General features: G+C 48.6%; 6 protein-coding genes across 6 annotated transcripts; 3 read left to right on the top strand and 3 right to left on the bottom strand.

Moving 5' to 3' along the window:
• Window position 1: 1 nt before the first annotated feature.
• Window positions 2-392, bottom strand: APUU_40744S (heat shock 9/12 family protein; the record flags this gene model as incomplete). The annotated part of the gene is made up of 3 exons (XM_041703849.1): window positions 2-44; window positions 105-297; window positions 359-392. The coding sequence occupies 3 exons, from the start codon at window positions 390-392 to the stop codon at window positions 2-4; spliced, it is 270 nt and encodes an 89-aa protein (XP_041556493.1).
• Window positions 393-1,298: 906 nt separating this feature from the next.
• On the top strand, window positions 1,299-2,924 carry APUU_40742A (NYN domain-containing protein; the record flags this gene model as incomplete). Its single annotated transcript, XM_041703848.1, has 2 exons — window positions 1,299-2,243; window positions 2,304-2,924. The coding sequence occupies 2 exons, from the start codon at window positions 1,299-1,301 to the stop codon at window positions 2,922-2,924; spliced, it is 1,566 nt and encodes a 521-aa protein (XP_041556492.1).
• Window positions 2,925-3,285: 361 nt separating this feature from the next.
• Window positions 3,286-4,032, top strand: mog1 (Ran GTPase-binding protein MOG1; the record flags this gene model as incomplete). The annotated part of the gene is made up of 2 exons (XM_041703847.1): window positions 3,286-3,362; window positions 3,426-4,032. 2 exons carry the CDS (start codon window positions 3,286-3,288, stop codon window positions 4,030-4,032), a joined length of 684 nt encoding a protein of 227 aa, XP_041556491.1.
• An 815-nt stretch (window positions 4,033-4,847) lies between these two features.
• scw4 (putative cell wall glucanase (Scw4)) lies at window positions 4,848-6,003 on the top strand (the record flags this gene model as incomplete). The annotated part of the gene is made up of 2 exons (XM_041703846.1): window positions 4,848-5,021; window positions 5,080-6,003. 2 exons carry the CDS (start codon window positions 4,848-4,850, stop codon window positions 6,001-6,003), a joined length of 1,098 nt encoding a protein of 365 aa, XP_041556490.1.
• A 907-nt stretch (window positions 6,004-6,910) lies between these two features.
• lcbA (serine C-palmitoyltransferase subunit lcbA) lies at window positions 6,911-8,621 on the bottom strand (the record flags this gene model as incomplete). The annotated part of the gene is made up of 4 exons (XM_041703845.1): window positions 6,911-7,093; window positions 7,153-7,644; window positions 7,716-8,226; window positions 8,293-8,621. 4 exons carry the CDS (start codon window positions 8,619-8,621, stop codon window positions 6,911-6,913), a joined length of 1,515 nt encoding a protein of 504 aa, XP_041556489.1.
• Window positions 8,622-9,203: 582 nt separating this feature from the next.
• Window positions 9,204-15,019, bottom strand: FKS1 (1,3-beta-glucan synthase; the record flags this gene model as incomplete). The annotated part of the gene is made up of 3 exons (XM_041703844.1): window positions 9,204-9,507; window positions 9,563-14,824; window positions 14,880-15,019. The coding sequence occupies 3 exons, from the start codon at window positions 15,017-15,019 to the stop codon at window positions 9,204-9,206; spliced, it is 5,706 nt and encodes a 1,901-aa protein (XP_041556488.1).
• Between the last annotated feature and the right edge of the window lie 535 nt (window positions 15,020-15,554).

Raw genomic sequence — 15,554 nt, 5'->3', positions numbered from 1 at the left:
TCTAGTTTTCACCAAGGCCGACGGCGTTCTTGACCTTCTGGCCACTGCACATGGTTATTAGCGCCAATTTGGAAAAGCACAGGTAAATCATCAGTGCTACTTACATTGTCTCGGTGGCACCACCGTGGGACTCATTGTCATGAGCACGCTGGCCCTTGTCGAAGGCCTTTTGGGCTGCGCCCTTGTTGTCATCGGGCTGCGTGCCGCGGGTGACACGGTCAGTTGTATCGGTGAAGGTCTCCTTGACCTTGTCTTGGGTGGACTTGGTGGCGTCGGGAGTAATCTTCTCCTGAGCCTCTGCGAGTCTTGTTAATATTCAAAGCCTTTCTTCACAGCCTTCTCGAGGAATCGAACTCACTGGTAGTGAAATCCTTGCGGCCGGTGTCAGACATGTTTGTTGTTTGTTTGTTGGAGATCGAGAGAATTTCGAAGAGTTCAGTGTATATAACAGTTGAGATTGTAGAGATGAATGATATGGAACGAAATACGGTTGAGGAAGGGGTTTATATAACTTTCTGGGCTTCCCCTGGGTGTTCCTCATTCACACCTGAATAGTCAAATATGACGTCGACATTTCTGAATTCAGAGCACATAATTCCAAGGTTTGTCCAAGTCCTCTGCCAATGGGTTAAGATCCCGGTATGTCTTCAGCCCATGAAAGCACGTCACAAAGTCCAGCCACGAATCGGCGTTGAACATGCAGGGCCGGCCAGGGCGATTACCTGGGTCGACCGTCATCGAAGATCATCACCCCCGATTCCATCATTGTTGGTCTGATGTTGCAAGTGGGTAGCCATGTACCACACCTTGGTTTCAACATGACGTAAAAATGACATGCAGGGTTGGCTGCTTAATTTAGATTAGCGTCTTATCTGATCGTGCGGTTTCTGGAACTTTCATTCTCCGAGGCTCCATGAAATCATGGCTTTTCCATATTAAGAAACAGCCATTAAGTACGTATAGGGAAGGCGGTACATAGGGACAGAAACAGCACCGCCACCTGGAGTCATCTCCCGCGCTGAATAGTGAAGAGTCATCCTGCCATAAACAACAGTGAATGTTAATCTGTATTATTTCTTATAATTGTTTCTAGTCTCACAACTCCCATCATGTTAATCTGTGTCATTTCAGCCAATATTTTTACAAACTTTAGTCGTTTATCTGCATTTTAATTTTTCGCCTTGTTTTATCGACGACTGTCGCCATTATCATTCTCCGTGAGATTAGGCGCCCGGCCTTCAAGATACTCAGGAACCAAGAATAGATTCCAATACCCCAAAACATCGTGAAATTTGTCAATGATATCATCGTCTGCATCAACTTCGAACTGGGATTTCACTCCGGTGATTGACCTCTTGCAATCGCCGTCATGTCAGGGCGAGGATCAATCGACCCGCAAAAGCCCCACGGATTGTCCCGTATCTTCACTTGCGTCACGCAAGGTTGTCAATGACGTTGGCAAACTAGGAACCCAGGAACAACCACTGACGGGTGCGAGCGTCGAGTCACCCCAGCTAGGAGACTTTGGCTCGCTATGGGAGTTATTGGGTACCCCTAGTACGTCAACTGGCTCGAAGGGTAATACCCCTGGCAACGAGGTTCTCGAGTCAACAAAGCAGTCTTGTCTGCGCAAGCAGCCTACCATTATACTCAAACGGCCTTCGGCTCCAGACACCTTGATTGAGACACCAGTATCGACATCCAAACCCTCTGCGAAACCAGCACCAGTATTTAACTTCACCGACACCTACGATCCCCGGCCATGTCCGCTCGGTGGCACAACCGGTGTCGAGTCAAACGTGGCGACTCGGCGACGCAGCCAGCGAAATAAGACCAACCATGAAGCTACTCTATCAGAAAGCAACGCTGAAGGGGAGTCGGATAGCTCCCCCAGTGTTTTTGACAATCCACTGTCACGTCCGCAAAACATCCCAATGATTCCACCGCAGGTCGGTGTTTCAGAAGCCAGAGCAGGATCTCTCGAGACACCCCCATCGTCTTTTGATGAGCTAAACGAATTCTTACCTCTGAACCCCCTCAAATATCCTCCCATCGCCAGTGCACCCCGTTTGCGGCCACTTACATATAAAACCGCAGCAGATCAGCGGGTTGGACTTTTGACCAAACTTTTGAAAGATTTCCCCGATTATGCAGAACATCTCGTGGAAGCTGGGCGGTCGAAGAAATCAAAGAAACATGATTTGTCGTTCCGCCCAGTACATGTGTTTGTTGATATGTCGAATGTAAGTGTGGATTCATATAACTACCAATTACTGTTGCGGATTAGCTAACTGGCTTAAAAGATCATGGTCGGGTTTCACGATACGATGAAAATCTCGCGAAACATACCCGTTCAGACCAGGATTCGCCGCCTCCCCCTCTCCTATCAAAACTTCTCCTTGGTATTAGAACGCGGGCGGCCAGCAGCGAAAAGAGTCCTTGTAGGCTCCGACCGAATCGCAGCTATAAGCGAAAGCGAGCAGCTCGGTTACGAGGCGAACATCTTAAGCCGAGTGCAAAAAATCAAACAGCTCACTTCTCGTCAGCTAAAGTTCCGGAAAAATCCCAAGGTGACGCCCCACGACGGTGGCCATAGTTCTGAGACGAACGATGGTCCTGGAGAGCGTTGGGTCGAACAAGGTGTGGACGAAATTCTACACCTAAAGATCCTGGAAAGCCTGTTGGATACGGACGAACCGGCAACGATTGTGCTCGCTACGGGAGATGCTGCTGAAGCGGAGTTTTCCGGTGGCTTCATGAGAATGGTTGAGCGAGCCCTTCAGCGTGGCTGGAGGGTTGAGCTAGTTAGCTTCTCCCAAGTGACAAGCTATGCTTATCAGAGGAAGGAATTCCGCTCTCGATGGGGAAATCAGTTCCGGATTATTACCTTGGACGATTACGTCGAGGAACTTTTAAATATGTAGAGATACAAATACAGAATTCCTATCACTAGTACAATTCTTTGTTCTAACAGCATAGGTATCATTCTTAATTCTTGATCGCCTTACTACCTAGCCAGGAATATGAAACCCTCACTACAACTCCAGCAGGACCAAGAACCAAGCCTTTGCAAGGGGTCAGTTATAGTCGTAGCCTGTGGATCAAAAAGGCTCAAGAGCTAGTTACTGAATGCGGAAAGCTGCTGTTGGGGCTGGAGCCTAGCTGGGGCCTAGCTGGAGCCTGGGCGGGGCAGCGACCTTATCAGTCAGTGGAGGGGTCACCGGTTGCAAGCCTTTTTCTTCACATACCTCTCTTCAAGCATCAATATTCATTCTACACTTCACCATGGCCGCGTTCAAGTCGCAAGATCTCTACGGCGGCGCCATAAAAGCTCTAATCCCATCGACCTGGCTCGACGCAAGGTAACGTCAACCAAACTACCCCACTATCAAGCATCCCGCTCGACTAACAACCGTCCGTAATAGCAACCTCCGCCAAATTCCAGACCACCAGGAACTTTTCCTATCCCCTGTCACCCTTTCGACTCTCATTTTCGAAATAAATGAGCGCGTTTCACGGGAAACAGCTCTCTCTGCCCTACAATCCACCCCGAACAAAGAAGTTCTGGAGATTCTAGGGCCCAATCCCGAAGCTACACCCGAAACCATAGATAAAGCGGCAGCGTTGTACCATTTGCATGATATCCGTGACGACGATGGCGATATCCTGCGAATTGTAACCCCGCCGCACCATGTCTCCATGCAGCAAATATCTGGTGCGAGAGCATATAAAGGTGTGGTGCAGATGACTTCGCCCACGGCACGCTCCGGTGTTGCGCCGTCTATCGGAGGTGCTACGGCAGGGTCGAGTACAGATGGAGGACTAGAATCGAGTGTGACTGTTCATTATCTGCTTGTCAGACTCGAGGAACAGGAGAGCGATTTTTTGGTTTTCTTCAACGTCCCGCACAAGGAGTTTAATGAAAAGGGCGATCCGAGAGGGCTGTCCAAAGAGGAGGAATTAGCCAGTGGGGTCATTGATGAGTTGGCGGGGAAATTGGAAATTGCAGATTGGGGTTTATTTGGAGGGTAATTCTTGGTTAACCTTTTCTTGTTGGGTTTGGTTTTAATTTGATTGCGACGGAATGGGTTTTGAACACTTGCATACATAGATAGCTACCACCTTGCACCACTCCGGAAGCTGATTTGGATAGGAGGTCACACATCTTCAGGTATGCGATGCATCCGATGAAAGTATGGTGTCTTTTACTGACGCTCCATATCAAGTTCAGCGCCGACACAATGAGATTTATTCGGATTCGATACCAGCAAAAGTAGTCAAGGGATGCTCATATCAGCAAAAGCCTCCTTTCGATTTTCAAATCGACTTTGGCTGCATAGTGCATTTCTCATCTGCCTTAATGGGCCCGCAAAAAAAGGATTCTGCAATGTTTGCCTTGGATAAAGTCGGCAAAAATGAAGGGATGGGATGCTGGCTCATTCCACGCCACCCCGGCTCAACGAAGTATGAGACGAGCATTCCTACGAAATCGAGATTCATTCACCACATTCTACCCGCGGTTTTTACCGATCTGCTCTCTAAAATCTCGTTTCCCCAAATTTGAATCTAACCCCAAAGTGAGAAGAGGCCTCGAACAGTCCCATCCCACTCCACTATGAATGATGATGGAGTGAATTGCTCGGTGTTTCTCAGTCTCTAGCGGATACCCATTCTGCGTCAGGCATAAATTTTCTTCTTCTCTACGTTCTCATTGCCATTCTTCCTCTTTGTTGCTAAATCTATTCCCGTCCTCGTCCCTATCCAACCTTCGTTCCTCACACGGCTTTTGAAACAAAACAGCAACCACGCCAACAAAGACACAGGCAACCCACTGCCCTTGACAAGAAATGAAGTGGATTATCCTCGTTTCTGTGTTTCTGCTCAGCTATCTTGCTGTTGCTATCCCCATTGAAGCTGAAGGTGCCATCGCTGCTTCCGAAGCAGCAATCGAAGTCACCGTTGACGAAAATGGACGAACTCTTTCTGTTGAGACCATCGCTCCAACTGCAACTGCCAACAATGCAAGTATTTGTATAAGTAACATGTAATCTGAAAGTCAACGATGCTAACTATATATAGGCGCCTACTACCCTTCCTCCTATCCTAGCAGTTCCTGATACAGAGGCACCGCATGACCTTGAGCCTACGCTCCCAACCGATGCCAATGTCAACGCAAAAGTGAACGGCAATCCCCACCAAGATAGAAAGGTTGAACCCAAGGGAAACCCCCGGCGCTTCGGAATTTCGTACTCTCCTTACAATGCCGACAACTCCTGCAAAGACCAAGCCCAGGTAAACAAGGACGTCGACAAACTAAGCCATTACTCCTTCATCCGTATCTACGGCATAGACTGTGATCAAACCCGTAAAGTCATCGTTGCCGCACGCCGTCACCAGATGAAAGTCTTCGCAGGTCTTTATGACCTCCAGAAGCTCCACGCCAGTCTCGATGTGATCATTGATGCGGCAAAGCCTGACCTTTCTGTTCTCCACACTGTCTCGATCGGAAATGAGCTCCTCAACCGTCGCCAGAATTCCGCTACAGAGGTCATCAATGCTGTCGCTGACGCCCGGGCCTACCTCCGTAGCCGAGGATACAACGGTCCTGTTGTAACAGTTGACACATTCTCCAAGATGTTCGAACACCCTGAACTATGCGGCGTCTCAGATTACTGTGCCGCCAACTGCCACGCCTTCTTCGACGCAAATCAAACACCGGCGAACGCCGGCTCCTACGTCCGCGATACCGCGCGTCGTCTCTCTGCAATTTCTGGCGGTAAACGCACAATAATAACTGAGTCAGGGTGGCCGCATGCCGGGCAGAACAACGGCAAAGCTATACCGAATCCAGATAACCAACGAAAGGCCATCGACAGTCTGCGCCAGGCTTTCGGGAACAACCAGGAAAATCTGGTTCTCTTTAGCGCGTTTGACGACCTTTGGAAGGAAGATAACGAGTGGACGTTTGGCGCAGAAAGGTTTTGGGGGATTGGGAACCTTTGATCACTCATTACTCTCGTTTCCATGTTAACTATCTTGATGAACAATCTGTCCTCCTTGTTCTTCTTCTTCTCTCCTTCTGTTCGTTCTTACATATCCATCTTGGTCAGAGTGCTCGATCATCAATTTCATTAGTATCATGGTGCTGGTCACTATGATGTACTGTTAAATAGCCAGTAACTAGTTAACTTAGTTAGATTGGTTAGCCTTAGGTAGCTAAGCGACTGCATTTGGTGCATATTGACACAGTTAGGCTACCTAGCTCTTGCCAAAAATGATAAAAGCTCCTTTCAATAACATTAAATAGAGAGTTTACATCTTCGTAGACCCTCTTAGCTTTCTTCGGCGATCAAGTAACTTACTTAGTACTAGTTGTCTTTAGTTAGGGCAACGTCCATGGAAAGCTTAAGTTTAAGCCAAGCTAGAGAATTTTAGGACGTGGCCACATGGACTTTAACTGCAACCTAAACATATTGACTAACTTAGAGAGAGCAAAAGAATATGATAAAAAGAAGCTCATTTTGATTAAATAATATAAGTTCTAATAATGCAACAGTGCCAAACAGGAGCCAGAAGAAGGGCCCCCAAAAAAGATGAAGAAGACAAGTTCGACACGAAACTATTATTAGGTAGTAGGTAGGGTGCTAATTCCGCTGGCCGCGAGAAGAGAAGTTGGCGTGTATATCCATAGTACAAGTACTTCGGCTCGGTGTCATAGTCCCATAGTCGTGCGTAAGCGCAGTCAGTTGAGCCCGAAGAAGCAAAGCGTCAGCACAGAAATTTTACTCTATACAAGAATGGTGTAAGAGGAAGAAGTATCATCAGGTAGAAGGAAGAGCGGCCGAGCTATAATCATGGTAGCGTTAAGGATGTCATGACCACGTTCTGAGAAAATGGCAAGTTGCTGCTGTTACTTCCTTCTGCTGAGGACTTTTGTGATCGCATGACGGATGATAGTCCCTGATTTCTCGATCTCCTTTTTGGTCAAGCCGATCGTAACGCACACCTTCAGGGCGGCAGGAACCTTTTGCTTTGGCTCGAAGTTGTCATCGAGGCACTTGAGGCGCGTGATCAAGACACCGTTCGCGAGGCACTAGTTGAGAGAAGTCAGTATTTTCGACGGGAGTTATTTAGGCGGAGAGCAGATCATACCTCGTCTACCACATCCTGCAGCACAAATTGCTGGTCTTCATGGGAAAGCCTCTTTGCAGCAATCACTTCAGGCTTGAGAACCAGGATCATGATCGGGTTCTCAGGTGCACTTGTGCAGTATACCCAATCGCTGCGAGGGTCAAGCTGGGACCACATAACTTTTGTAAGGTCCCTCAATTGCGAAACTGTTTCAGGGCTGTTCTGCAGAACATTGATCGTGGCACTGGCAGTCGTAGATAAAAGCGCAGGAAGTGCCGCCGAAAACGTGTAGGCAGCGGCCGAGATACGCTGATGGTGAACAATCTCCTCTGAGCCTGCACAGAATCCTCCTCCTGCTACTAATGGGCCGGCCAGCGAACCCACAATCATGTCGACCTCGGCTGCGTCCACATTCTGATGTTCAGTGATACCGCGTCCTGACCTCCCGAGAACGCCGAATGAGCTTGACTCGTCGAGGATTAGTCGGAATTTGTACTTCAGCTTGAGTTCGATCTAAACACCCAGTCAATTACACTGTTCAAAAAGAAAGAAAAGAAAAAAGGGTACAAGAAGGGGGGACAAACAATTTTAGGTAAGTCAACCATGTCACCATACGACTCAAACAAACCTTCAGTAATGATGAATCGGCGGGTAAGGGGCTTTCTTGCTTGCTCCTTGGTGACCTTTGCCAAAACCCGGCTCAGATCCTCCATATCATTATGCTCATACCACCGGACGATACTCCGAGAAATCTGAATACCTTTCCGAATAGCAAAGTTCACGCCCTTATCCGCAACAATAATGTCACCGCGCTTCGAAAATGCCGGGATCACACTAGATATGGTCGAAAACGCTTGAGAGTAGATGATGCAAGACGCAGTACCAAGGTAGGACGCAACATCCGCCTCGGTCTTCATGTGGACATCCTGAGTACCATAGAAACCACGGGGGCCGCAAGGTCCAACACCGTAGTTGCGGAGCGTCTGGATCGCCTTCTCTTTTATCGCCTCATTCGTATTGAAATTATAAAAATTATAAGATCCAAGATTGGTTACCGTTCGACCGTTCGATAGCTTTGATTTAGGACCGACCGGGCTGTATAGTTTTCTAGGCATCAGCACTGCGAGATTGCAGGAGGTAGTAGGGCTTCAAAGTTCGTACCCGACAATGACTGTCCTCTTCTCGACTTCCATTTCCTCTAACGGAGTCGTCTTTCCGACTAGAGGCTCTGGCGTCCATTCGTCCACAAGATCATCGATTTCATCCTCCGAGAGTTGCACCACACCAGGCTTGGTGGAATATTTCGGGGCGAGCAAATAGCGGACGGCGAACAGGAATAAGAACAACTCGACAGCGGAGCGAATCGGGTCGTTCTGATAACTAGACTTCACATAGCGCAAGAAAATCGCTGACCCTGGAACGCGATGGAAAAGGTTGGCAAGCTCATGGAGATACTCGGAAAGGAGACGCTGGGTCTCCTGGATATCCATGATGAAAAGGAATCAGCGGACGCGCACGTAGCGCAAGGGGAAAAGGAGCCCGAAGATGGTAGCAAAATTTCACAATAAGAATGATACCATCAACCCAAGGAAGAAGAAATGAAAAGGGAACCGAAAGGGCTGTAGGGGTTGAAGCACTGATTATGGTGGTTTCAAACCTACGCGGTCTCGATTTCCGAGTAAACCCGGCACGTGACACAAGATCAAGTGTTCAGCTACGGTGTCGACTACTTCGTATTAACTTTGAACATTATAAAAAACCGCATTTTAAGAACAAACGAGAGCAATATATGGAAATTTGCTAGTCTAATGATTTCACAGAATGGACAAAACAACAATACACCTTGCGAATACAAAACAAGCCGATAAATATTGCATCCATTAAATCTCACAGGAACCATCTCCCGTAGAGATTCCGGCGGGAAGAGAAATAACAAGGAATGAGAAACATAATTCAACGGGCTCAACACAACAGCGGCACCAATGCGCTGGACATTTTATACATCGCGTTTCCATGTTTCATATCAAACAAAATAATGTAGCAGAATGTAGTTTGAAGAGACAACGCAATCTCTACAGCAGCTTGTAGGTGCCGGGCGACGCAACAGGCTCCATACCCTTGGGGATACCGGAGCCGGTATAACTGGACATAGTGTCGTTGTTATCCTTGTCAAGTGGCTGGAGTAGATCCTTGAGAATGCCGTCGCCCATTAGATCGTCAAGCGTTATACCCGCCACGTTTCGAGCAATCAGGGGCGCAATGAGGAGAACGATGAACAGGACAAGCATGACGAAATACAAGATGGCGAAACGAATCACCCGTCTCTTTCGAAGCTTAGACTGCTTAAGCGAGTAAATCGGAGGGCGGATTTGCCGGCTAGATTTACGTTAGAAACGAACTATCAAAAATGGGGCACAGTGGGGAATCTTACCTCGGGCGCAGCCAGAAGAGAATGACAGAGTGAAACTTATCGACGTAGGGGATACACAGGGCAGGCAGCATGACAAATAAGACAACATGGCCAATGACGAAGTCCGCTGAGAAGTAACCGAGTTCCGTGATCTTGCAAAGGAATTCTCTGCCCGGCTGAGAAAGCGAGTGCCAACCCATGTTGTACCACTTTCCAGTCCACCAGGCGATATTAGACTGATCATGCTTGAATTCTCTTGTCAAAGCAAGAGAGATTATAAGCTTGTAGAAGAAGCGTTGGATAGCAGCCATGGCGATCATCCCCATGACGCACCGCGGCCAAGACCAATTCTCAAGGAAGAACATGACCTCAAAGATAACGAGCAAGATGATGACGGAAATACCGTGGGCTATAGCCGCCAATACAGAACCAAATTTCTTGCAGCACATGCTCAGAAGAGGCCCCATGCAGCAAGCCATACCAAAGAACGCACCAGCAACGCCAGCATTGATACCAATCGGACCGAATGCTACAATTGCAATACGGATAATGGCATCATGGGTTGTAGTATCGTCCTTAGCAACACCAGTTCGAGAATTGATGTAGAAGTATGGAACAATAGTGACGGCAACAAGGACCAGAGGAGCAATGATTTCGCTGAAGAAGATGTTGGTGATGCGAGCTCTGGGAACATCGCCAGATCCCTTCTCCGATGGGACACCGAGGAGCTTGCGCTTGTAACCGGTGATCCGAGTACGGGACAAACGACAGAAGCCAATCCAGGACGATGCATGCGAACGGGAGTTACCACGCGAAAGCCATCGCATATAGTCTCGGTAATCGATGAAGAAGTCATTCCAGGAGAATTGGTGCGGATTGAAGAGGAATGGAGAGATGCACAGAGCGAGAAGCGAAACCCAGAACCAAATCAGAGACGCGGTCCACGTAGTTGAGGTGGAGAAAAGCAACATAAGCAGCAACCGAGATCCGGCGTAGATCGATGGTCCCGCAAACCGGGAGTACAAGACACCGAACGGGATACGAGCAGTTGCGAAGCCACGACCTGTGCCAATGTAACGCGCTCCTCCAAAAGAAAGATTTTGATGGACAGCATTCGCGTAGATTTGACATACGAACACCTCGAACATGAAAGAGAAAGATCCGAAATGCTTGGCCAGACGCGTTGCCATACGCCAGACTCCTCTCTCAGTCAATTCCTGGACCGCCAATGGAACAAACGAGATGAAGAAAACGATAAAGATCGAGATCACGCAGCGGTTGACCCAGTCGATAACGGGTGTAAGAGGGGCGCAGAACGTGGGCATAAGAGGATCGGTGACGGGGAGGTCAGAGTTGTAGTCGCAGTTGACGGTCTCGTGCTTCAAAGCTCCCAGGTTGATCAGGACAATCATGAACATTTGCACAGACAACATGATGAACATGTTGTTAATGTGGAACCCAGGGTGAGCATAGTAGAAGGACAGGAACCGATCAAGGGGCAGCTGAGTACCCAGGTAGTAGTACTCTCTTGAAAGCATTTGTTCGCCCATACCAGTACCAATCTTGGTCGTGAAGTTGAGAATAGAGCCAAATCCAAGATCACGACCTTTACCACACTGGAAGTACTCGCAGTGCTTGATACGGCCACCACGAATCATGGCGTTCATACCGGCGTAGATATCTTCGTTAAGATGAAGACCTTTCTGGGCTTTGGAGATACCACCTCTGGTCGTCATGAAAACACCATTCAGGAAATCGGGGTGACCATAATGCAACTTTCCGCCAATCTGAGCAAGGGTACGAGCAAAGAGAGTACCAAAAGTTTGTTCTTTACCAGCAGCAACGTCACCAAGTACACCAATGTTCTCGGAGAAAATGTATTCACGGGCACCAAGAATAGCAACAGGAGCTTCCGATGCAGATGCAATACCGGGCGTGTACGGCGAAACGTTATCAGTCGTCAGTTCCTCAAATTCGGCAAGGACACTACGGATCTTCAGGCATTCTTCGAGGTAGTTGTCTTGGTTGGCATCAATAACCTGAATATATTCGCCACGGTAGAAGATGATGGAATGGTTCTGGTTGTCAGACTTGCCGTCTCCAAGAATCGGGTTTCCGGACAGCTGGATTCTGAACTTGGGCTTCCGCATACCATTCTCGAGTAGCTCGCAGTGTCCATCAATCAAAGCAGAGTAGAGGCGTGGCTCCTCGCCTTCGTTGGCCGGGGGCTCTTCATCAAGGTACGCAATCTGAAGATCCGGGTAGGCTCGGAGGAGGAATTCAGTGTTCTCCCGTTCTTCCTTGGTGAATTTGGCGTAACGTTGCATTGAGACACAAATCTTGAACTTGCGACGAGCCATTCTCTCCAGTTCGCGTTCCAATTTCTCCGAGTTGCCGCCAAACATTTGAACGACCTCTGGGTTTTCAACGCGGTACAACAGCTTAATAGCCCTGCTATAGTTCATAAATCCGGAAATGGTTCTGTAAAGAGTCTGAGAACGCAGCGAGGACCAGATACGAGTACGAAGGGTGTATTCCGGCGCAGCTGACTTGAAGCCGATGCAGTAGAATGGCAAGTCATCAATCTTGCTCTTCGCCGCATCCTTTTCGTTCTTTTCGTCGCCGTTGAATTGAGAAGTTTCGTCTGCCAAAATCTTTGTATCCTTGACAAAGCAATCCCACTCGTGTGGGTGCAGTTGCTTCAAGTACTCCAGCAGGGTGACACGGGAGTATGGCTCATCCTCACGAATGATTTCGCGAAGGGAGAGGAGGATCTTCTCACTATAATGGGGAATCAAGACGGTGAAAGTTGGCATATTGTCAACAGGCAGAGGCTCGGGCATTGGGGTTGACAACGACTGCGCGAAGAACGAAATCCGACGCTCTGCCTCGCTGCCGCGTGGGAAGAACTCCGTCTTGAACGACTGATCCTCTTGCGAGACGAAAAACGTGGGTGCTCGAAGGGTCCGTTTGCCTTCTTGCTCAGACGGGACCTGGTGGTACAGAAGTTTCTGGACGTGGTCAATGGCAAGAAGATGCTCCCTGTACATTGAAATGATGATTGCGTTCCAGACCTGGGAGATCAAAACCTTGGGCTTATACTTGATTTCCATATCGGTAGTGGCAAGGACTTTGGAGTAAATACGTTTCGGTAGGCGCGAGAAAATGTTCCTCCAAGGAGACCAAATCGATACACCGAGGTAGAATGACCTAGCAACCGAGAAGATGGTGTTGCAAATAATATACCAGAGATAGCTGTCGAGGAAAAAGAGCGTCAAATCCATGAAGAACATCAGTCCAAGCAGAATCTGAGGCTGATAATGACATAGTTTGGCATCAAGGTACTTGATGCCGACGCAATGATGAGGGTGCCATGGTGAGAGATACATAATAGGATCCTTGATAGATAGGGTCAAGAAGAAGTAAGACTCAGCCAACTTGGCACCGAAGACGCAAACCCAGAGGCCATATGACATCCACATATCATTTCCCTTCAACCTTGGGTAACTGGCAGTAAACGTCTGGCTGGCAACGTACTGACGTCCATGTTTCTTCAAATAGCTGCCGAAGAGACCTCCAAGAGGCATGATGGCGAAGAAGAAAAATGTTGCAAGGGCGATGAAGAAATGTACGATACTGATAGCGAGAGGGATTTTTGGGCTCACACTGTCAAGAAACCAGATGGCGACGACACCAGGGGCCAGATTGATGACAAAAACCAGGAGAAGGAACATCAATCGTTTCGTGAGGTGTTGAGCACCGGCCCAACGACGGGGAACATACAACCATTCGCAAATCGTGGCGAAGATCTGGATGAAGGAGACCAGGGCTCCACCAAATCCAACAGCGGACCAATACCTTTGAGGTGGTGGTTTGTTATTCAGCTGCTGTTGGTAGTTGTGTGTGTAAATTGTGGGAGCGTTGTAGGCCGTGAAAAACCAGAAAGCACCCAAGTGAATGACCCAGATACGGTTAAAGTTTGTAACCAGATGGAACCAGGAACGAGTCTCCTTGTAGGTCTTGAAGAACACCTTTTTCCAGTTGACCTCCTTGAGCTTCGTCCATCTCTCTGCAGTAGGGATGTCAACAAGTCGCGTCTTATCCTCCAAGACGATTCGCTCAATACCCTCTGGGTACCAGAAGAGTTGGTTCATATCATCATATCCAATGATCTGGTTGTGGTCACGTTCGCGACGAACGTATTTTCCATCCAGAATCTCATAGCCCTGGTCTCGGCAATATTGATAAAGAGGGGTGATGATCTCGTTCAAATATGTGAACTCCTCGACCGGTTCTACTCGGTTCTGGCATTCTGGCGTGTTGTAAAAATCGTCGGCGCACTTGAAAATGAAGCAAAGGCACTCTGGCAAGAACCGAACCTGATTTGCCTCGCCCCAACAGAGTAGGAACAATGCCAGTTGCCGCACCCTCTCATGCTGAGACATTCGGTTCATTCGAGTCTTCCACCTGTATTCAGCAGCTTCCAAACTGTTGTCACCTTCCAGAGCTTCAAGGTTGCCCTCCACATCCTCGGGGTTTTGCTCTGCCTTCTTCTTTGCAGCCTTGCGGGCTTTTTTTGTCTTGCGGTCCGCCTTGCCCAGTTTCATGTTTGAAAACCCAACCGCATCATCAAGGTCCAAATGGGCTGCGAAGTACCAGCGACGATAGTTGGCATTGTCGCCACCAATGTAATCCGCATGTAGAGAAAGGAGTGCCTGGTTGGGAGTCATGCGGGAGGCACGAGAATCCAGCTGCGTCATCAGATGGTCGTACATATTGCGCATGCTGTCCCGTTGGAAACCAAACTTATTCACCAAGTCAATGAAGACATCTTCGACTTCTTCTTTTGAAACAGGGACTTGACCATCAGATGCCCAGGCTGGAAATGGCTCTCTAGACCGTTGGCTGGCGGGTAAAGCACCGCCGTAATCCATTCCGTACACTGGCGTTGACGCACCAGACGACCGGTTCCCGCCGTACGACACCTGGGAGGAAGGAGGCCGGTATCCGTACCCTCGCCCGTACTGGCTATCGGTGTAGCTGTTGTATCGGTCGTCTCCGCGACCATAGTAATCCATATCGGCGGCACGGGCAGTCTCGGATCTCATGGTGAAGTCACTAAAGGTTTCGGATTCTTCCTCAGAATCACGACCACGTCGTCCCCCACCGTAGCCTTGTCCGTGTCCTTGGTCGTAGTACTGGTCGCCATAGTACTCGTCGTGGTGGCCCGCATCGTAGTAGCCACCGTCGTGTGCGTAGGCACCGCCATCGTTGTAATAGCCACTAAAACGTGTCAGCGCTCGTCATCCCAGGTCATGTAATGCACGGGATGAAGTACCCTCTATCGTAGTAGCCATCCCCATAATCTTGGTTATCATAATAACCACCCTGGGCATTATGGTCATCGTGGTAGTAGGCGTCGCCATGACCCTGATGGTCATAGCCATCATCATAATGGCCTTGTGGATAGCCCGACATTCTGGCTAACAACAATCACTGAGGTTCTCTTCCAAGTATTAGCTCTTTGATCATATACAAGATACCAAGTCATCCGAGGACCGACTCACAGAAGCAGTGTCCCATTAAAAAATTAATTCAGTCGAGATTCAAATTTGAATGATTACGGCATGGACAAGCGATGGTCGGATGTTATGGGCGAGCGAATATAGCAGATAATGCACCAGGCGCGTCGTGAATATCGTTGAATTTGGCGTTTTCGCTCGAAGGCACCGGGCCCGTCCGTTTACCTATGTACGAATCAAGCTCAACTAGGCAAAAAATTCGTTGTTGTTTTCTGTCCTCTATTCTGCTCTAGGCAAAGGCGCCGAGCATTCAAGAAGCCGTCAAATTTTGATAAACGAATGCAAAGGTGAGGTGATGTAGCGAAAGGAATCCCGTTTAAACACACAGGAAGGAGAACCGCAAAGTCTCGCCTCCTCTTCTTTCCCCGAACGAGAGGCAGAAGGAAGGAAGGGGAGATCGGTCCGTAGGCGTCGAAATACTAGGTTTCGAG

Source organism: Aspergillus puulaauensis, chromosome 4, assembly GCF_016861865.1.
Source record: "Aspergillus puulaauensis MK2 DNA, chromosome 4, nearly complete sequence".
In the NCBI taxonomy this organism is placed as follows: domain Eukaryota; kingdom Fungi; phylum Ascomycota; class Eurotiomycetes; order Eurotiales; family Aspergillaceae; genus Aspergillus; species Aspergillus puulaauensis.
This window is presented reverse-complemented; position numbering and strand designations above follow the sequence as displayed.